This window comes from Impatiens glandulifera, chromosome 1 (genome assembly GCF_907164915.1).
Source record: "Impatiens glandulifera chromosome 1, dImpGla2.1, whole genome shotgun sequence".
In the NCBI taxonomy this organism is placed as follows: domain Eukaryota; kingdom Viridiplantae; phylum Streptophyta; class Magnoliopsida; order Ericales; family Balsaminaceae; genus Impatiens; species Impatiens glandulifera.
Genome location: NC_061862.1, coordinates 24,344,543 through 24,368,139, shown reverse-complemented (window position 1 = coordinate 24,368,139; position 23,597 = coordinate 24,344,543). Strand labels below are relative to the sequence as shown.

The window sequence follows — 23,597 nt, the reverse complement described above, 5'->3', positions numbered from 1 at the left end:
AATATTGCTCATGTACTACACCAGTCGATGGAGATTTACCACCATCTCCCCAAAAAACCAAAACCATCAAAAAAAGGAAAGTGGAATTTCTAACAAGATCATCCCCTCATGGCCTTTATCAAATGATTCCTAAATTGAGCGTAGAACAGAGGGAAGCTATGAAGCAAATCGGGTTTGGTTCTCTTCTTACATTGGGTGTCTCCACTTGCCCGGGGCATTTTTCGAGACACGTAATCAAATCTTTTGACCCGGATAAGAGTTCTCTGGTATTGCCCAACGGTGAGGAGATGCTTATCGATGAAGATCTCGTCCAGCTCGTGATGAACCTCCCGAGAGGGCCAATGAACGTAGTTGAGTCCGCTAGGGCGGACAAGACTAAGGACTCTGAATTTTTTAATTTCTTGAGGGATTGGAAGACCAGATGGACCGGGGAAGACTCAAAAGCTCCTGAAACACTTTCTATGATACCCAAGATATTAAGTAACACAAGTGCAGACAACGATTTAAAAATCGACTTTGTTGTCTCAAGTTTTTTATTTCCAGTTCAAAATTCACGAGCCAGGTAAACATGTATTCAAACCTATTATATATCTAATTGTATTTGTGATTACTCACACATGTATTTTATTCATTTCAGGTTCAAAATTCTCAAATCCTTAATGGATGTTGATAACATAAAGGAGCTGAACTGGTGCCACTTCACACTACAACGATTGGTTGAAAGTGTAAGAAGTTGGAAAGAAAAAGCAAGTAAAGATAAAAATCCATATTTTGATGGACCTATAACCCTTTTATTGGTAAATAATTCCTCTCTTGTATATGATTTATAGGTATCAAATATTTACTAACATGTTTCCCATTCCTTTGCTCTAGATTTGCTACCTAGATGGTGTTTTTGTGGAAGGTGTACGTCAGACTTATGAAAGGAAATTTCCAATAATCTCTTGTTGGGATGATGTCACAGTGTTAGAGTTTACCACATTAGAAGGTCGTGCCGGTGGTTTTGGGCTGGGCAGGGCAGGGCAAGGGCGCGCCTAGCAGATAAAGAACCTGAGAATCCAGTTGATTTGGTGGAATTAAATGAAAACGATGATGAGGTATATGGAAACAAGAAATTGACTCATATTTGTCTATAGTTTCTTGTTTTCGAGACTAATAAAATATGTTTTTTATAATCTACAGATGTTAACATCCAAAATCCTGCAAATTTTTAAAGATACAGCCCAACAACTTAATTACCTATTAGGGGAGTTGGAGAAACGCAACATCGATCCGAAGGCTTTTTTTGAGGCTAGTTTCCTGAACCTAAGAGAGTCTAAAGGGTTTATGAAACACTTGAAGGTGGTGAATGATGGTGAGGTTCGTGTAAGTGGGGAAGATCCTCCAAGTGAGGCACTTGGGGACACTTTAGAGAGTGCGGGCTTGACAATCAGTAGTCTCCTGGTTGAATACACCTGTGAGAATGCAGCTGAGGAGAATAAACATAATCCATCACCCTGTGCAACACCGAATGAGTTTGAGGATTCAGTTGAGCACAATGAAGATAATCAGTCACTCTCTCTTCAATTGAAAGATCATGAGGATGCAGTTCTGCACAATGAAGATCAATCACTCCCTGTTCAACAGAAAGATCTTGAGGATGCAGTTCTGCACAATGAAGATCAATCACTCCCTGTCCAACAGGAAGATCTTGAGGATGCAGTTCTGCACCATGAAGATCAATCATTCCCTGTTGAACATGAAGATCTTGAGGATGCAGTTCTGCCCAACAAAGCTTAGTAATCCCTTGTTGAACCAAATGATAAGGGTGAACGGAAGGAAGAGGTTGAGGAAAACAAAGCTCAGTCACCCACTGTTGAACCACATGATCAGGGTGAAGGGAAGGAACAGGGTGAGGCTTCTAAAGCTGTTGAATCTTCCGAAGATGAAGATGAAGATGATGGGGGGACACGTCAACATTAGAGACTATCCTAAGAGGAAGACCACAAAAATTCCTGTGCACCTTCGATCCCCTTACATGAAAGAGGTTGCGGATAAGTTGGACCACAAAATAACCAACAAGGAACAGAGATTGGCCGATTTTGTGTTTGTTGAAGACCTGGATGGAAGGTAAGTTACTTAGCATTCTTTTAGAAATTTGAAATATGAAAGTAGTTATGTTCTTCTAAATGAATCTATTTTGCAGTGACGTTCTGTACGAAGGTGCACCGGGTAATATTACCCGTCAACTATTTCAAACAGTGAAACTGCAGCGAGAAATTGCGAGCGGAGTGGTGGACGCTTGGGCCATACTTGTGCACTACAAATTCAGTAGGTTTCCAAGGCATGAACAACGAATAATTTGTTTTTCAACAATATCACATGTAAGTGCTTCTCTTGTTTTTGTGCTATGTATCCTTCAATGTACTTGACTTTGATACTCTAGACTTATTTTGCAGTTTAATATGCAGTTTACTTGCTTCGAATTTTTCCAAGCCCTTGAAGAAGACATGATAAACTTCAAAGTCACAAAAGAAGACCTAATTTTCGCTGACCTGATATGTACATATCCCTCAATTAAGTAACGAGTATGCAATCAAATAATAAATGTTTGTGTTCTATTTACAGATATTCCTACCTGTCGTCCATACCCGTCATTTCTATCTTGTATGTGTGAATACTAAAGCCTCCCGAATCGATATACTAGACAACTCCCGTCGTCCGCATAAAATGAAAGTTCTGGACAAGTATACCACTTTGAAGAAACAACTCGATAGTTTTGGGTCTTTCTTGGAAAGGCAAGGCCTAGAAAAAATTGCTGCAAAGGTTAAAAAATACAGGAGCTGAAATGGCAAGACAATACAAACAAGAAAGACTGTGGTGTATATTTAATGAGACATATGGAAACATATAGAGGAGCAGTGAAGGATTGGGATATTGACATCAACGAAGAAAATGTAAGTGTTATATATGTTAGTCTATGACATTTAACAATTATATATGTTCTTATACTTTCTCTTGTTCTTTTGAAGGCCGAAGAAGCTTTGAGTACATTGAGGATCAAATATTTATACAGAATTCTTATGTCTTAGCACAATGTCAATAGGTTTAAGTTAAAGAAGGCAATTAGATCAAGATTTTAGAGATTTGTATGTGTTATACGGAATTATACTTGTACAGTAATTCTTATGTGTAACTGGTCAATTGACATTAGTGTACTAATGTACTTTATGGAATTATAACTTATAATTTATTGATGTTTGTTATGTCTTTTTGTACCCATATTTTTAAAATCAGAAACGAAGTTATCTTCGTAACTATATGTTTTCAAATTCATAAACGAAGATATGTTCTTAACTATATATTTTCAAATTCAAAAACGAAGATATCTTCTTATGTCTTTTTGTACCCATATTTTTAAAATCAGAAACGAAGTTATCTTCGTAACTATATGGTTTCAAATTCATAAACGAAAATATCTTCTTAACTACATGTTTTCAAATTCATAAACGAAGATATCTTCTTATGTCTTCTTGTACCCATACTTTTAAATTCATAAACGAAGATATCTTCATAACTATATGTTTTCAAATTCATAAACGAAGATATTTTCTTAACTATATATTTTCAAATTCAAAAACGAAGATTTCTTCTTATGTCTTCTTGGGTACAAGCCATATTTTTAAAATCAGAAACGAAGATATCTTCGTAACTATATGTTATCAAATTCATAAACGAAGATATCTTCTTAACTATATGTTTTCAAATTCCTAAACAAAGATATCTTCACAACATGTAATGCCCCTACCGGAGTTATGTAAGGATGTGAATTCATGAATGAAAAATCATTTATTACTTCAACTACTACTGATAAACATCATCACTCTCACACCCTCACTCTCACTCTCCACTCTCACTCTCACCTCTCTTTCTGTTTTGACTCTCTTCTTCCCAAATCTCTCTCTACCGGTGTCTACACTAGATTCATTCTCTATATTCATTTAGTGTAATACTCATAAGATGGAAGTAGAGATGGACCTAGACATGCTGGTTTTATCGCAGCAACAGTTGGAGCGATACTTAAGTCTGATCAACGATGACCCTATCCCTTTTAGTGTCTATCATGTAGATGAGATTCTACCTCTTTTACGAATAAATGTTCACGACGGAATGATGGCCCACATGCAAAGTAGATGGAATACGCAGTCGCGTTCTTTTGTTATTGGGGAAATGCACATATGCTCGACGATTGAGGAGTTCGCTTCAATCCTTAGGTGTGGGAGTCTTGCACTCATGATTTTGCCTGTCAATCATGAACCTAATTTTGCATTTGAAATTTGCCAAAGCTTCTATGGAGGTACAATGTTTGACGTTGTTTTGTTTACCCTCCAACAAGGATTTCTCAATATGACAAACATAGACGAGTACATTTGGCGTGTCTAGGGAGCTGTGAGGACCATCAGCCACACATAAAGCAAACTAATCATGCTTGTGGTTCTTGCTCATTTTTTGTGTCTGGCTGCAGGACGACGGCCTTCGGATAGGCTCCTGGAGGTAGTTCCTGCACTGATGGGAAACGCCCCAAACATGGCTAGCCTTGCACTTGCTGAGACACTCCTTGGTCTTAACGAATTTGTCCCAGAGGCAAATAACTATTCCCGCTGTGGATCACCCTTGGTTCTTTACCTCTGGTTGTTAGACAAATTGCATTGGTTTCCCCGTCCTTCAATTCCCTATCCTTCCTTTGCAAATCTGCAATTGCAAAGGGTCGCTAGAATCGTGCTTCAGAATTCTATTTCTGATATTCACCCAATTCGGTTCATTGTTCCGTGGTATCTCTTTAGTCAAATGATGTACGAGATGAGGGGTTCTCCATTCATCATTGTGTTGGGCCTGGAGGGATCTACCTCATACTGCACAACTGTCATATATAGACAATTTGGCCTACGGAATCCCTTACCTTCGAATGGACTGAATCCTCCGGAGGACTTGATGCATATTCCTCATCATCTTTACCTAGAGTACGCTTCAATAATAGAAAATTCTTTTACGGTTTCATTCCCCAATCGATGGATCAATGCTGTGAACGAAGCAATTCAGCTATACATTCCACCCGTCATCGAACAAGAGATCGTGTCGATGACAATGCCGATTGACGAGTCATCCTCTGATGAATCAGACGAGGGCTTCATTTATATTTTTGAACTGCATTTTTGTTTCTTAATCTGTGTTGTAATTATGTAAACGGATTATGAAATGTTTTTGTGTAGTAATTATATTCTGAAGTTATATAAATCGAATCATTGTCGTTATGTTTGATTGTTTGATTGCAATTTGGATGTCATTTTCAATTCAAACTATAATGTAAAACAACTAATGTGTTCATATAAACCCCTTATAATTATATATCGAAGCGTTGTTCGCTTCATAACACCGTATCTAATCAGTAAATCGAACGAACATATCTTCGTTTGTTTGTTAGTGTATTAGTTTTAACCCGGTGCTTGAAAATGAAGAATAATTTGCCTGATAATTTTATTTAAATAATATTGTATTTATGACACGTTCATGAAAACTCTAATGATTTTATGAACGGAGATTTATTCACTTGTTAGTTTCTTTATTAAACCAACCATTGTTAGGAAACGAAGTCCAATTCGCTTGTTACTAAGATTTTACAACGACAACATTGAACGAATATGGATTCGCTTGTATAATAAATCCCATCCATGGTTAAATGATTGAAGAAGCGCCAAAACATTTTACATTACATGTCCCTTCAGCTTACAATTATGGCAATGATTGCAATTATGGGAAACGTATACTTAGCTAGAATTACATATTATAATACTTTCTTATTTATTCATTCGTTATTTTATAAATGTTTAATGAAATATGAATGAAAATATATATAACAAATATTTTTTATAATTCGACGAACAAAATTTCATTACAACGTTTCATAAACATTTCTACGTTTCATAAACATTTCTACATTATAACTATATTCATCTGCATCTCCAGTTTCAATGCATCTCCATTGAAGCGACCACAGCGGATCTCTCACGCATAATTGTGGTCATACACCTGTTGAGTTATCTCTTGAGATGTTTTCCATCCCAGGGAATCTCCTAAAGCTGGTTCTTCCCACCAGCAGTGGACACGTATGATCTTCATTTGATCAGTAGTTTCTACTTGAAGTATGAAGAATTTGTAGTAACTGAAGATGTTTTCCACCAGTTGATCTTCATTGAAGAAGTTTTCCACCACATAGAATCTCCCAAAGGATAGATCCCAACAAAATATCTTAAACAAACACACTCTCAACAACGATGCTCATGCTCACGAATTTCATGTGGACCAAGATAATCTTATATGTAATCCCTACATTTATAGCAAATAGAAAAGTTTTTTTTTTTAAAAAATTTTATATCTATGCATTCAGAAAAAGTAAATTTCCCGTGATTAAATATCAAATCGGACCAGTTTACAGTCCTTTTGTCACATCATTCATAAATTATATTTTATTAATAAAAAAGTAATAACTATTAAAGAATTTGTGTGTTTTTGTATAAAACCCCAAATTTTATCAAAATCACGCTCAATCTTCTAATCATAAAACAAATAATTCAATATTTTAATTAACATTATATTAAATAATAAATTATTTCTATATAAATAAAATTATATTTAATAAATAAGTATAAAATTATATTAAATATAATATTATTTCTATATGAAGAAAATTATATTAAATATAAATAAGATTTAAAATATATTTAATTAAAAAAATTCAATCGAAGCGCCAAAATATTTTAATAACCAACAAATTACCCAAATTAACATGAATTTTATATTTCCGTTCATTAAATGCTAAATAAATTAATTGGAAATGACATGCAGCGAAGAAATCTTCGCTAAAATGACTTCATTCATATTTTTAATTTAATAATGAAATTTTTATTTACGGGGAGTCGTTCAGGAGCGAAGAAATCTTCGCTTCATTCCTTTTTTACATGTCCTTCATGTAAACCCCCCAACCAACCCATGAGAATACCATTTGCTTTTCATGGAAATACACTTACCCTTGTATGTAAAGGCCAAAATTAACATGAATTTTATATTTCCATTTATTAAATATTTATTCAATTTATTAAAAATGACATGCAGCGAATAAATCTTCGCTCAAATTACTTGAAACTTATTTTTAATTTTTTAATGAAAATTATAATTTAGAGGAGATGATTTACAGCGAAGAATTCTTCGCCTAAATTATTTCTAACCTGACGTTCATGTAAAACCCCTTACCCTTCCATGAGAAGACCGTTTACCTCTCATGTAAGTACACTGACGCATGTATGTAAAGACCAAAATTACCATGAATTTTATTTTTCCATTTATTAAGTATTAATGAAATTTATTGGAAATGACATGCAGCAAAGAAATCTTCGCTCAAATGACTTCATTCATATTTTTAATTTATTAATGAAATATCTTTTTACGGGGATATGCATTTTCTTAAAGTAATCATCAAATATCAAATCGGACAAGTCTACAGTCTTTAGGACAGGAAACATCATTTATAATTTATATATTGTTAATGAAAAAGTAAAAACAATACCATTAGGTGTTGTTTGATGTTTGTGTGTTTTTGTATATACAAAAACCCAAATTGTTTTCAAATACACGCTCAATCTTCTAATCATAAATCAAATAATTCAATATTTTAATTAACATTATATTAAATATTAAATTATTTCTATATAAATAAAATTATATTTAATACATAAGTGGAAAATGAAATTAAATATATTATTATTTATATATAAAGAAAAATATATTAAATATAATTAAGATTTAAATTATATTAAATTAAAAAAATAAAATGAAGCGCCAAAACCTTTTTGTCATGTCAATTCACCTGTCTTGTATGAAATAGTCTCAGTCTGTGTGAAACCCGTATATGGTAAGTCATTTCAACTGCTACCATCCAATCAAATGTCAATCCTTCAGATTGTATTATATATGTTAGATTTGATGATCGAAGATTTCTTCGTTTCTTCCGCATTTAAACGCGTAGAGTTGCTCACCTTTTCGAATGTCTTTTTTTTTCATAATGCTGAATCATATAAAATATTTTCTGAGCGAAGATATATTCGCACAATCCGGCGTTCACGCGAATAATACTTCGCCTATTCGAGTATCTTTTATTTTCATAATGCTGAATTATATGTTAAATTTCATGAGCGAAAAATGCTTCGCCTCATATGAAGTTCATGAAAAACTACTTATTCATGTTTGTAAAAACCGAAACGGGCTCATGAAAATACATTCACACTGAGCACGTATTTAGAAAAAAGAATATCTCAAGCCCGACTCCGGCCGTTATACACCAAGGTTACTCTGCTATTTGACCTAGCGTTGTCGTCTCCGTTCGTTCGACTCCTAATCCCTGGACCATTAACGTTTCTTTTGGTGAGTGTAGAAATTTATTTGTTGTAGGTTCTAGCTTCATAATTTTTACTTTAGTTTAACGTAACATATATTTGTTTATGCTAATGTATCAGTTGTGCTACTTGGACCGGGTGGTTGAGTTCAAGGTAAACAGTCAGATCTCAAGGAATTTTCCTATTTTGGGATTCTGGGACGAGAAGAAGATGTACGACAGGGTTGATTATGAGGCTGCCCAGGGGGGTTTGGACATGGTAGGGTAGTTGCTCGCATAGCCATTCCGAATGAGCAACCACCGATTCAACAAAATGTGGAACCACCACTACCACAAGCTGGGGATGACATGACATCCAATCTTACTGAGCAATCACCAATTCCACAAAATCTTGCATCATGTTTGAGGAAGGTTGCGGCCGCTGCAGACGAATTGACACAAGGGGCTAAATATCTAAATGAGATGCACCAGATTAACGCAATGGAACTTGTACAATCTGCCATTGAGCCATTTGCCACTGTACTAAACTCCCATTCAATCCTGAGGGAAGGCTTACAAAGGAGCTTGGACAAGACAAAGCATCAACAACTAAGAGAAAAATGCATTACCCCCAACACCGAAACCAACACCCAAGCCAAAGCCAACACCCTTCCTCACAACACCCATGCCAACACCAAAGCCAACACCACTCCAACAGCCCAAGCCAACAAGAACACCATAACCCCCACCATCAAAACCAATACCCAAGCCATATCCAACTCCCTTACTCCCAACACCCAAGCCAAAGCCAACACCCTTCCTCCCAACACCCAAGCCAAAACCACTCCAACATCCCAAGCCAACAAGAACACCATAACCCCCAACACCAAAATCAACACCCAAGCAAAAGCCAACACCCTTTCTCCCAACACCCAAACCACCATCACTCCAACAGCCCAATCCAACAAGAACACCATTCCTCCTAAAAAAGAAACCAACACCAAAACCACAACCACTCCAACCGCCCAAGCCAAAGCCAACACCATTCCTCCCAAAACAGAAACCAACACCAAAACCATAACCACTCAAACCGCTCAAGCCAAAGTCAACATCATTCCTCCCAAAACAGAAACCAACACAAAAACCACAACCACTCAAACCACCCAAGCCAAAGCCAACACCATTCCTCCTAAAACAGAAACCAACACCAAAACCACAACCACTCAAACCGCCCAAGCCAAAGCAAACACCATTCCTCCCAAAATAGAAACAAACACCAAAACCACAACCACTCCAATCGCCCAAGCCAAAGCCAACACCATTCCTCCCAAAACAGAAACGAACACCAAAACCACCCCTCCAACAACCCATGCCTTGCCTCCTAACCAAATTATTCAACAAACAGAAGAAGCTGGACCATCAAAGGCCTTAAATGTCTGTAGAAAAGTCCCCCGAAATTTGAAAACGGATTGTTTAACCAAGGTCATCAACACTGAAACCAACAACAACTCCCCTTCATCGGCGATAGTAAAAATTTTAGAAGAATGCATCTCAAGTCTACCACCGCCACTTCAACCTACCTCGTCTCATCCACAAATGACATTGAATGAATGGCTTGGAGTATTGGAATTGCCTCCAGTATTGAAAACCCCATATTACAGTAAAATGTTTAGGGATGTCAAAGAAATGACAAACATTCAGAAGATTTTTGTGGGTTTCATATTTGCGAAAGGACATGATAAAATGTAATGTTTCCTGGACATTCTTACTTATTCCTAAAAAATATACTTTGTACCCCATTCTGAAACATGTTTTTCTGGTTTTATGCAGTGAAATGTTATTTTTGGGTGAGAGACTAAGTCTACACGTGACGCACGGGGACATGCTTACGATGGCTGATCAAACCTGGGTAGACAGTATGATTATTGACATTTGGTCGTACATGTTGAACGACTTCTGTAAGAGAAATGTAAAAGGTCGTTGCAATAAGATTTTCTTCACAACCGCGCTCACCGTAAGTTGTACTAGCACTATTGTTTATCAATTATGTTATTCGTGTGACACTAAAGACTATGCTGTAAACATATTTTTCGTGCAAGTGGGATAACTTCCAAAAAAGAATTCGATGACAGGTTCTATCGTGAAGGTCGGGCTTTCCAGATTTCGAAAAGGGACCTCTTGGATGTGGACCTCGTAAGTACATCTCTCGCTGTGATATCTTATAATAGCATGTACACCTCTATGCAATCTTATTTGTTTTGATTCTATTCACAGATGTTTTTCCCAATCATTGATGACTCCCATTTCTATTTGGTTTGCTATAACTTCATACAAAATGAAATTCAAGTAATTGACAACAGGGAGTCACCTATGCAATCGCCCTTCAAGAGAAGATATAAGAATGTCAAAATCTTAGTATGACACTAAAATTTTATTTTGAACTAGTTAAGTGATTGAATTACTGTTAGCACTAAATTACATTACATCATGTTGTTTGTAATGTATCAGGATGACTACATTCAACGGTTTATGAACGACGTAGACCCTGTTCTTGCTGAAATGTATGACAGTTTGGAAAAGACATGTTTGAAATTATCATGCCAGGATTCCAAGAATTACACGGACTGCGTCATTTTTTGCATGAGACACATGGAGACGTATGAAGGTTAGATGAAGGGTTGGAAAAGTGGCTTCGCCGTTAAAGAAAATGTGCACGCACAAATAAAGACCTTGAGGATGATATATTGTTTGCGTGTCATTGGCTCTGAGATCAACAGAGCCAGGAACAAGGTCTACGAATCCTGCAATAAATGGATTAGTCAATGAATTTGGAAATGTATACAGATTGTGTAATTAAAGTTTTCAAATAATTTTAGTTGACATTTGTACAATAATGAATATGCATACAGATTGTGTAATTAAACGTTTTATATAATTTTAATTGACATTTGTACAATAATGAAGATGTTGTGTAATTTAAATTTTCAAATAATTTTACTTGACATTTTTACAATAATGAAGATGTATATATATAGATTGTTTTTAATGAAATTTGATTTTCAAATACTTTTTTATTTATGTAATAAATAAATAAATTAATTGAAAGAAACATGAAGTGCATAAATAATCGCTTCAAATACTATTTTTTATTTTATAAATTTTGATGAAATTTTAATGTAAGGAGTCGAGTTGGAGCGAATAATTCTTCGCTTCAATTACTTGTTTTAATTTTTACAACTTTATATGAAAACTTTTCATTTAGAGTAATCGAATTGGAGCGAAGAATTTTTCGCTTCATGTTATTTTAAACCTGGCGTTCTTGTAAAACCCCCACCCCACCCATGAGAAGCCGGGTTACTTCACATGTAATTACACTTACTCTAACATGTAAATACCAAATTTTACAAAAATATAATACTTGTTTATTTATATATTAAATAAATAAATTAATTGAATGAAACATGAAGCGCATAAATAATCGCTTCAAATACTATTTTTTATTTTATAAATTTTGATAAAATTTTAATGTAAGGAGTCGAGTTGGAGCGAATAATTCTTCGCTTCAATTACTTGTTTTCATTTTTACAATTTTATATGACAACTTTTCATTTAGAGTAATCGATTTGGAGCGAAGAATTCTTCGCTTCATGTTATTTTAAACCTGGTGTTCATGTAAAACCCCCACCCCACCCATGAGAAGCCGGGTTACTTCACATTTAATTACACTTACTCTAACATGTAAATACCAAATTTTACAAAAATATAATACTTGTTTATTTATGTATTAAATAAATAAATTAATTGAATTAAACATGAAACGCATAAATAATCGCTTCAAATACTAATTTTTATTTTATAAATTTTGATGAAATTTTTTAATGTAAGGAGTCGAGTTGGAGGGAAAAATTATTCGCTTCATTTACTTGTTTTTATTTTTACAATTTTATACGAAAACTTTTAATTTAGAGTAATCGAATTGGAGCGAAGAATTCTTCGCTTCATGTTATTTTAAAGTTGGCGTTCATGTAAAACCCCCACCCCACCCATGAGAAGCCGGGTTACTTCACATGTAATTACACTTACTTTAACATGTAAATACCAAATTTTACAAAAATATTAATTTATTGAAAGAAACATGAAGCGAATAAATATTCGCTTCAAATACTTGTTTTTATTGTAGCGAATAATTATTCGCTTAAATTTTAGGTTTTTATTTTAAAAAATTTCAGCGAATAATTATTCGCTTCATTTACATGTTTTTATTTTTAAAAGGAAATTAGTGTTGTCATTCATTTGGTATTACATAAAACATCGCATGCATACATTCTTCCTTGTTCATGGTTTCAAATCAAATATACATACAAATACATATCAGATTTCACATGAAACTGGAATTCGATAGTTGAGATGACAAAAGAACAGTGAACGGAGTATTGGCGTCCATGCTGAAACTTTCGTTCCATTGTTGAGGAGTTGAGAACTGAGTAGTTGTCGTTGGCATTGCATTTGATGGCTGGAATGGTATATCAATTTAAAAGTATGTTAATAAATGAAGAGTAATAACCCAATTATTAGTAAAGAAGTTAACTCAGCAAATTCATACCGGATTCTGTGATTCGCTTGTTATTCTTGTTGATTTTATTTTTCTTGAGTTCTTCTCTAGTCCACATTTCCTTCTCTTACCAGACTTTGTTAGCTTCTTAGTTTTGATTTCTTTCGCTTGAACATGGGCACCCTCGGCAGAACATGATACACCAGTTGGTGGAGTTTGCATATTTATACTCTCTTGTAATTTTTTATCCACAAACTTACACTGGCTAGGCATAATTTCTTTGACATGCCTATACGTGTCATCTCTTTCGGCTTCCTTTATAAATAAATGCATGGACAAGCCACACAAATCTCTGTATCTTATGTTATGAAGCTCACTCGGATCAACATTACTATTGTCCACGATTGGATCAGTTCCAAATAATCCATCTTTTGTTGTTCTTGTCCACCTCTTCAATATCAACGCAGGAGGAATCTTCAACACGTCAATCGTAGTGAAAATCTTTAGGATGTGAGCACATAAAATCCCGCCAAATTCAAATTTACAGCAACTACACTCGATATTCTTATCATCATTCATATGAACTGTAACTGTATGAGAGCATCTCCTAGTGTGGGGGGTTACCTTATATTTCTGTGTGTGTCGGCATCCTTTAACATTTCTACACCACAATCATGCGACATAAACCATTGTTGTTCAAAGCACTTAAATACCTATGGAGTGTAAACTTTGTAGGCATCCTTTAAGATCAAAACTGGATAGTTCAGACTTGGTTGGCTGGTAATTGATTTGAAATCAGTCTTCAACACATCATATCTTCTTTCATCGATTAGTCTTTCAAAGTGTTTGAAAATTTCTAAAAACTTGTGTTTGTAGGAGTAGTACCTTTTCAACACACTGTTCATACCATAGACTAATGCCCACTTTCGCCTAATGCAAAACATACGTTTCAACTAGTCGTTGTTTTCAAGCCCGTAGTTTGTCAACATTTGATTCCAAGCTTCAACAAACTCTATCTCTTCTTCAAAATCATATATACATGAAGAAAAATCTTTCGAAAATTCTCTGAAATTATGGAACACAGAGATTAGATGTATGGCTGCATTTTGAAATATGTGCCAAATACATAGACGATGATTTGTTTCGGGCCATGTAGACGCCAAGGCATTAGCCATGGCCGCGTCTTGATCTGTAAGAATGGTTTTTGGTTTTTTCTCACGCATAACTTTGGTGAAAGTATCAAACAACCATTCAAAAGTCATTACAGTTTCATCGTATAATAGAGCTGCACCAAAAATAATAGATTGTTTGTGATGATTCACACCTACAAAAAGCGCAACTTGACGACCTTCCTTATTCTTCTTGTAGGTCGTGTCAAAACTGACAACGTCTCCAAAGTATGAATAATCAGACCGCATGTTGGAATCACACCAAAAAATATTCGGTATCAAATCGTCCGCATCAAGTTGAAAAGCATTATAAAAACCTGGATCATTTGATTGTTTTTTCTGAAAATACTCTAATACACCCCCTGTATCCCCAAAATTACAGTCTCTGGTTCTTTTCGTTCGCAAGTAATTTTGTAATCCTCAGGAAGAAAACCAAGATTCTCCCTTCCACCGATTTGTTTAGACATTAGGAGGAATTCCCACGTTAGTGGAAATCTCGATATGTAAGTCTGCAACTGCAGAAATATTCCTATGGCATCTATACAGGTGAGTTTTCTTTGGACTTGCAAGAGGATGACAATTCTCACTAATAAAATTTACCACTTGGAACTTTCCATTCTCTGCCCTCTTTGTCCTCAATCTTGCTTCACAACCGAACCTCGTCAAAGAACGGCTACGTCTCACATAGACATCCCGTTTGTCTTTTACCCGTTCACCCTGTGCACTACAACAAAAAACTCTATCCAGTATTTTACCATCGTTGTCAACATGTTTTTAACTGTGCCTTATACCAAATCCTATTAGTTTAGCGTATGCTAAATAGAATACGTAGCCTTCTTCTTCACTCTCAAATTCCCTACCTAAATGTGGAATTAAGTTGGCTTCGATGTCCTCCAATGGTTGGCCGTTTTCATCGAAATTCAATTGACGACGACAACTAGCAGATTCGCTGTTAAATTTTAGAACACGTAGAAAATAAATTTTCATCTCACCAAAACTTATAGATGATTGTAAGATGAGGGAAATATAAGCGAATAGCCCTTCACTTCACTATTATTCACATTTATCCAATAAGTGAAGAGAGCTTCGCTTTACAAGCTATTATCAACAATCCTATAAGTGAAGAGCTCTTCGCTTAAATATGAATGAAAACAATTAGAGAAGTTAAACAAAATACCTTAAATCATTAATATCATTCTCGTTCATATCATTCTCGTTCATTTGTATTCCTTCCTGATAATCAACAAGAACAAAACATTTCATGTCGAGTATTCAAAAAACATAAAAAAACGTTGTGAAGAAAAGTAGAGAATGAAGATGACATTCAAAAACGTACCATTTTAATTTAGGAAAATGGATTGATATTATAATGAACTCTCCGGCGAAGGAAAGGTCGATGGTAGACAATGGAGTATCACTCCGGCGAAGAAATGGTCGACTGCTTCTCAGACAGGTGAGAGAGAAAATAGTACAAATCTAGCAGCATGGCTGCATGACAGCATTTAATGAAAAGGTGGTGTTAGGTGGCGGTGAGGTGACTTGATAAAAAAATATTTGATTTTAATAATTAAATGAATAACATTATTATGAATTAATATTAATCAATCAAGCGCTTCATCAGAAAGCGAAGATTGCTTCACAATATTATTTTGACAATTGAAAAACATATATAAATTTATCACATTAGGGGCTCTTATTACATAGATTGCTATGTATTAATAAATTAATACAAATTTATACTTTAAGTTATACATTATTTCATGTTTAAAGATTTCGTTTATGATAATGTTGCTGTTTAAAAAAAATACAATTCTAAGAACAAAAAAGCGAAATCTGAAATCAAAAATAACATTAACAAATTATGGAATGCCAAATATTCAAATATTCAATAACAAACTCAACCAACACATGTCTATGTAAACAAAGGCTGCAAATCACAAGCAGCAATGGATTCAAGCAAGCTTGTGTGAGGAACACCAAATACATCCAAATATGTCGTCAAAGGATTCACTACCTCAAATACCCAAACAAGTTCATTAACATCATGCCGAGACCCGTCATATACAACTATAGTTTTGTCGTCCTAGGGATCAACAAATGGATTCTCCATTTCTTTAGTCGTACCTCCTCCAGCAATTACAAACCCCATCAGATCCTGTTTGTAAGCCGGGATGAATTCCCCTGCAAACATAAAGGTGTAACTGTCGAACAGTTTCGGTAGCTGAATAAAATACAAAACATTTTCAGTTATCATGGAGAATTGAAGATATGGAGGAGGAGGAATTAGAAAAAACTTACATTGTTCAAATACCGCATTCTGCCAGCTCTTGGACCGCCCACAGTCTCATGATTATCTCGCTGCACCTCGTACGGTTCCTCGTCGACGTAACATTTTGATCTCAATGATGATTTTATCCCTGTACAAAAGCAATTGGTATTTTTAGTTTTATATATGTGAAAATGAATATTGCGTTAACAGTTTAGAGTTAAGAATAATAGAGTCTCACAATCAATGGTAAGGACCCAACTCCCGTTCAATATTGTCTTCAATACTTTGATAGTTCGACCACATCCACCATTAGCATCGGTGGATGCTATGACGTGGGTTACATCGTCTCGCCACCTGATTGTCACTGTGCCACCACATGTGTTAGCATATTGTTGCATCAAGTGCTGTGTAAGAACAATAATAAATATTTCAGATAAACATGATGAAAACTTACACAATATGGAAAAAAAGGGATATATGTCAAGAATAGTACTATATCTTCACTTGTTAATTGATTTGGGCATAATATTCAGTCTTTGCCAAAGTTTTGGACGGATGCATTGTCGGTTGCCTGCACATGCATGAAAAAAAACAGTCTTTGTTAGTATTTACTAGGATTTCGTGGAAATAATATACAAAACCCTAACACTATGTATGTTTTCCTAAATACGATAGATTTTTATTGAACGTGACATTTTGAAAGTTGGGTTTCCTAAAAATTAACAAGACAACGACATCCCATAACATAATCTAGGATTTAATGGTTTCATAATCCTAAATATGAAAAGTTTACTATTTAGGAGTACGTACCATTGTGGAGACGTGAAGATGTTGCTTCTGGTCTGGTCGGTGGGGAGCCGGATGCGAATCGCCGTGAAAGGAGGCAGGCTTGAAGAGAGAGAGATGAATCGGGCGGAAATGATTATAAAATAATCATATTAGGGTGTATATATATTCATGGAACCTGGGCGAACAAGTCTTCTCTCAAATAGCGACTATCCATTCCATTTCACATGACACCTGGACCAGGGGCGAATAAGTATTCTCTCGAAAAGCGACTATTCATTCCATTTTACATGGAACCTGGTCTAGGCGAATAAATCTTCTCTCACAAAGCGTCTATTCATTCCATTGAATCTAGGCGAAGGGGTATTCGCTATAAAAATGAATTAATTGAAGCGAATAAGTCTTCGCTTTCAATCGTCTCCTCGTAAATAAAAATTTAATAAAAAAATTAAAAAAAGAATGAAGTAATTTGAGCGAAGATTTCTTCGCTGCATGTCATTTTTAATTAATTGAATTAATATTTAATAAATGGAAATATTAAATTCATGTTAATTTTAGTCTTTACATACAAGGGTAAGTGTATTTCCATGACAGGCAAGCGGTCTTCTCATGGGTGGGTTGGGGGTTTACATGAAAGTTAGGTTAAAATTAATTGAAGCGAATAAGTCTTCGCTTTAAATCGTCTCCTCGTAAAAAAAAATTAATAAAAAAATAAAAAATAAGAGTGAAGTAATTGAAACAAAGATTTCTTCGTTGCATGTCATTTTTAATAAATTGAATTAATATTTAATAAACCGAAATATGAAATACATTGAAATTTTGGTCTTTACATACATGAGTAAGTGTATTTTCATGACAGGCAAGTGGTCTTCTCATGGGTGAGTTGGGGGTTTACATGCAGGTCAGTTTAAAAATAATTTAAGCGAATAAGTCTTCGCTTCCGAGCGTCTACTCGTAAATAAAAATTTATTAAAAAAATTTAAAAAAAGAATGAAGTAATTTAAGCGAAGATTTCTTCGCCGCATGTCATTTTTAATAAATTAAATTAATATTTAATAAATGGAAATATTAAATTCATGTTAATTTTAAAAAATTAATAAAAAAATAAAAAAAAAAGAATGAAGTAATTGAAGCGAAGATTTCATCGCTGCATGTCATTTTCAATAAATTGAATTAATATTTAATAAAAGGAAATATTAAATTCATGTTAATTTTAGTCTTTACATACATGGGTAAGTGTATTTCCATGACATGCAAACGGTCTTCTCATGGTGGGTTGGGGGTTTACATAAAGGACAGGGATCATGGGCGAGGAAATTTTCCCTCCCTTCGCTTCTCACCCTTCCTTCTCACATGGGGCCCTGAGAGAGGTGATCTTCGCTGGAGAATATGAATAATATATTAATTCTGTACGTTAACTGGTCCTTCCGTTAACGGCGTCTGGGGTGAACCCGGAATGAAACCCGGATTCCAGATTCTCCCTCCCCCTCTCCTACCTAGATTGATTTATTAATATAATAATAATACTGCAATTTGATTGGTCCGCAACAGGGGAACACGGGAATCGGTAGCAGAAGATCCGAATTGGTATAATGGATCCCTTGTATTAATAGATCATGATATCCGTTCATATTACATCAATGAATATGCCTATTTTCCTAATATTATATTAATATTGTTTTGATATTATGCATAAAGTTCAATCTAACATAAGATCATGTGTCTTAAGATCATGTGTCTTATTACATAAATAAATTTGTCAATTTTGTTTATTCGGTTAATACAATTTTTCACTATTATCATCCATATTTAAGTTATAGTATTTTTTTAAGTGATAATCAAACTTGACATATTTAATCTCTTAAATAAGATATTTGAATTCATACTAATTTTAAGATACTTATAATTGTTGTTGTGTTACTTATAGATGCAACAACTATTCTAGACCTGAATATTTCAATTACAAATTGAGAGAATGAATAGTTTAGATAAATTCAATAATTAATTTAAATATTATAATTTACAAGATGGCTATATATACATATATATTATTGTTACCTTTCATTAATTCAATAGTATACAATACAATAAATTATTTTGATTTATTGGTAAGTTTATGTTTCTCTTATATTCGTGAACAATAGATACTCATTGGAAGGATATCTAAGAGGTGGTTGATACTCCCTATTAGATCTTTAATGGTTGTTCATCTAGTGATAGTGTAGTTTCTTCCTCAATGTGTTCAACTAGCTCGTCGTCGTTAACACTATCCCCGTCACCTTCTTGAGTGTCTCCCCATGATCAAACTCATTGTAGGTGGAGTTGCATCAAATCTTGTAGGAATTTTAGTAATATACTTAGCTTCTTCAACCTTGTTACTATTAATTGTAACCTAGTCTTTAAGAAACACAACACCTTTACTTCTCACGATCTTCTTCGCCATCAAATCTCATAACCAATATCCGTATTCCTTATGAGCGTACGGTAGTGTATTCGTATTCGAAATTTTTTCGAATAAATTAATGTGATTTGTATTCGATTTGAAATTGATATTCGTATTATTCAATTCGATTCGAGTATTCGATTCGATTTTTTTAAAAAAATATTTTATACAATTTATTCAAAAATTTTAAAAATTAATATTTTTACATAATATATAACAATATTCAATAAAATTACCTAATAAAAATTGAATGATAATGTTTAAATTACAATTTCAATATTCAACTCCCAATACAATGCAATGCAAACCATTAATTAAAACTTCTGCGTACTTATATATATAATCGAATACCGAATCGAATATCTTGATTTTGTATTCGTAATCGTTTATTAGTCGAATCGAATCGAATATTTTTATTCGAATTCGAATCAAAAAATTAAGAATACGAATATCAAAATTCAAATACGAATACCGAATCGAATCAAAAGTATTTGATTCATTTACAACCCTAAGCGTACCCTATGAAGACACATGATTTCACATTATCGTCAAACTTAGATCTTCTATCTTTTGGGATATAAACGAACTCCCTATAACTAAAGACTCTCAAATATTTGTAAGAGACATCTTTTCCTGTCCAAATAATGTTCGGAATGTCATTATTCAATGCTACTGTAGTAGAAAGATTTATCAAGTCAACTGTAGTTCTTGTTGCCTCCCCTCAAAATAACTTGGGTAACTTTGAATGAGACAAAATACGCCACACTATTTTTTCAATTCGTTTGATTCATTCTTCAGCCACATCGTTGCACTGAGGTGTCATTAGAGGTGTTTTGTCCAATCTTATACCGTGATCTTTACAATATCGTTCAAATGGCCACATGTATTCACATTTGTTATCTAAATTTAAGCTTCACATATTTCTATAAGTTTTTCTCTCAAATCTGGTATGAAAATCTTTAGTTTTCAAAGCATCAAACCAAACTTTTTAGAGTGATCATCAATAAAAGTTACGAAATAATATGCTCCATTGAGAGATTTTTGTTGCATTGATCAAACATCAGTATGAATCAAATCGAGAACATTTGATATTCTATGTAGAGGGAGTGTATGAAATACAACTTTGTGTGTTTTTCCAACTAAGCAAAACATCACAGGTTTTCGTAGGCGTACTTTGCAAACCGAAAAAATTGTTTTCTAGTGTGAGTTTGAAGTCCCTTCTCGCTGATGTGGTCGAGCCTCTTACACCACAAATCAATATCCACATCTTTTCAGATTAAGTTTATCTCTCCTTTGTACAATTTGGCTTGCATTACATACTACATGTTCTTCTTCCTTCCTCTAGTCATTACGAGCGAACCTTTTGTGAACTTTTACTTACCTTCACCAAAATAATTCACAAACCCACTATCTTCAATGAACCGTTGTTACCCATTCAAATATTGTCAAAATTTTCTCCCGAATACATAAAGAATAAATCACCATGGGAAGTGACGTGAAAAGAAGCACCAGAATCAATCACACGTACATTATATTGACTTATAGATTAACGCAACCACCCTCGCACACGACGGTAATGTCACTCTCTACAACTATATGTTGGAATTAAGCTAATTATATTAATGAATAGAAATAAGATTGTGAATAAATAAAATCAAATAAAATTCACACAAATTCAAACGTGAATTAATGGTAAATTTAATCTAAATTATAATTAAATATTAATTATTTAATTAATATTTAATGTCTAATTAGAAAATTAAAGTTGTTATGATAAATATTTAACTTTAATTGGCCTATCAATTTATCAATTGGCTAACGTATAGACTCTTCAATTAGCTAGCATTGAATGTCTAACATTAACAAATTAACGTATAAGTAACTATGTTAATTAGTTATGGACTAATTGACAAATTAATGAACAATATTCATTGCTAATAAACGTTTGAATGGTTTTATTTGAAGGTTTAATTCTCAGAAATATATACTCATTCTTTATACATTTCACCACACTACATTATCCTTTATTTTTCTCACTCTAGAATTCTAAAAGTCCTCTTCTTATTTTGTAAGTATTCTTTGTGTTCATCGCTCGATATTTTCCATTGAAAACCGGTAATAATTCAGGTACTTTATAAGTTCGTTGCGTAGTGATTACGGTGCTGAATCACTACTAGATTTTAATGGGAAAAACGACTTAGTGTCATTTCATTAAAAATTCCCAAAAACGGGAAAAAAAACTATGAGTTTAAGAGATCATTCTAGACAGGCCTAGAATGATTTTGAAGTCGTAACATTCTGAATAAAAGCTAAAAAGCTAAAAACGTAAATGAATTATCTGTTTACAATGCTTTCAATTCTAGTGAGTTTAAAAAACGGTAAATTCCAATTCTTCCAGATGTTCCAGTTCTGCTCCGTGCTTAGAATTCTTCTCCACGTTCCCGCGAGGGCGCTGCAATCTGATACAATATCTTTTCATAACTCGTCAATGCTCATGCGGGTTCTTTCATATACCCTTGTATTCCGTTCTTGCCAAATGTTATACACCACTGCTCCAAAGCCGCACTTGAACACGCTTGTTGCAAATCTATTTCCATTGGCTTTGAGTAGTGCTGCTTCTTTGATTTCATTCCATTCGCTCGGGAAACTGATCAGCTCCAGGCTTTTATAGAATATGTCCCAAAGCTCCGAAGCAATACAGCAGCTCCTGAATAGGTGATCTATGGTTTCTTCATTTCCTATGCATAGAAGACAGCTCGCGTCCGGGATGCTCATATACTTACTGATACGATCACGAGTGTTGAGTCATTCCCAGAAGGCGAGCCATAGGATGAACGGGTGTCGAGGGATATTCTTCGTTGACCATACAAGAGGAGCACATTCTACTTTCTGCGCTTTTTCCCGGATTACCTCCCATATTTTCTTCAATACCAGCTTCCCATTGTCCTCAGCTTTCCATTCATGAATATCCGGTCTGTCGTGTAGTTGTATGTTACTTATATGATCAAGTATCCTCTTTCCTTCTAGATTCTTCTCAAGAGCAAGTTCCAATTCCCGTCTTTGATGTCTCTGATTTTCGCTTTTGCACAGTCCCTTCTGATACGAGTATTTTGAAACTCCTCCTTGTCTATGATAAGCTGGTTTTCAAACCAAGGGTCGTGCTAGAATAAAGTGTCTTTCCCGTCCCCTAGTCGGATGTCATAAAGATCTGCAATATCGCTTCTTAGTTTAAGAATCTTTTTTAGAGACCAGCTCATACCTTCGTGAATTTTGTAGGTCTAGATGCTGGTTTCGTGTTTCATAAACCTCGTATGCACTCATTTGATCCATAGTGACTCCTGATTGCGCTCCAAAGCCCACAGATGCTTGAAGGTTAGAGCCTTGTTCCACTCGATACAGTTCTTCAAGTCGATGCCTCCCTCGTCCTTCGGTTTGCAGAGAGCGGTCCATTTGACTTTCTTTCCTCCTCTTCTACTACTACCCCAGATAAAGTTTCTCATCAGCGTGTCGAGTTCCTTCATTACCATCTTCGGAATGACCATTTGATGCGCCCAATAGCCAACTATGCCCATAACCACGATTTTGATAAGTTCGATCCTCCCTACATAAGAAAGTTTTTTCGCTGCCCAACCAGATATCGTGTTTTTTACCTTTTCAATCAGCGGCTTACAGTGTGAGATCTCGATCTACTTCACAGTTAACGGAATTCCTAAGTACCTTATGGGAAAGCTGCCTTCATTGATGCCCATGATGTTGAAGATGTCCTTCTTTGTTTCGTCCTTCACGCCTCCATAAAATGCCACACTTTTGCTTTCATTAATAGTTAAACATGTTACCTCAGAAAAGAACGTTAGTGCAGCCCTAATAGTTTTAATGGAATCAACGTCTGCGTGCGCTAGAATGAACAAATCGTCAGCAAAGCATAAATGTGTTACCTCCTCTACCTCACAGAATAGGTGAAAGATGTATGGACG

At 34.7% G+C, this 23,597-nt stretch overlaps 1 protein-coding gene across 1 annotated transcript; it reads right to left on the bottom strand.

Annotated features, from left to right (window-relative positions):
* Nucleotides 1–8,730: 8,730 nt before the first annotated feature.
* Nucleotides 8,731–10,058, bottom strand: LOC124921352 (acanthoscurrin-1-like). The gene is made up of 3 exons (XM_047462004.1): nt 9,985–10,058; nt 9,034–9,386; nt 8,731–8,921 (listed from the first exon to the last, which is right to left on the bottom strand). Exons 1-3 carry the CDS (start codon nt 10,056–10,058, stop codon nt 8,731–8,733), a joined length of 618 nt encoding a protein of 205 aa, XP_047317960.1.
* Between the last annotated feature and the right edge of the window lie 13,539 nt (nt 10,059–23,597).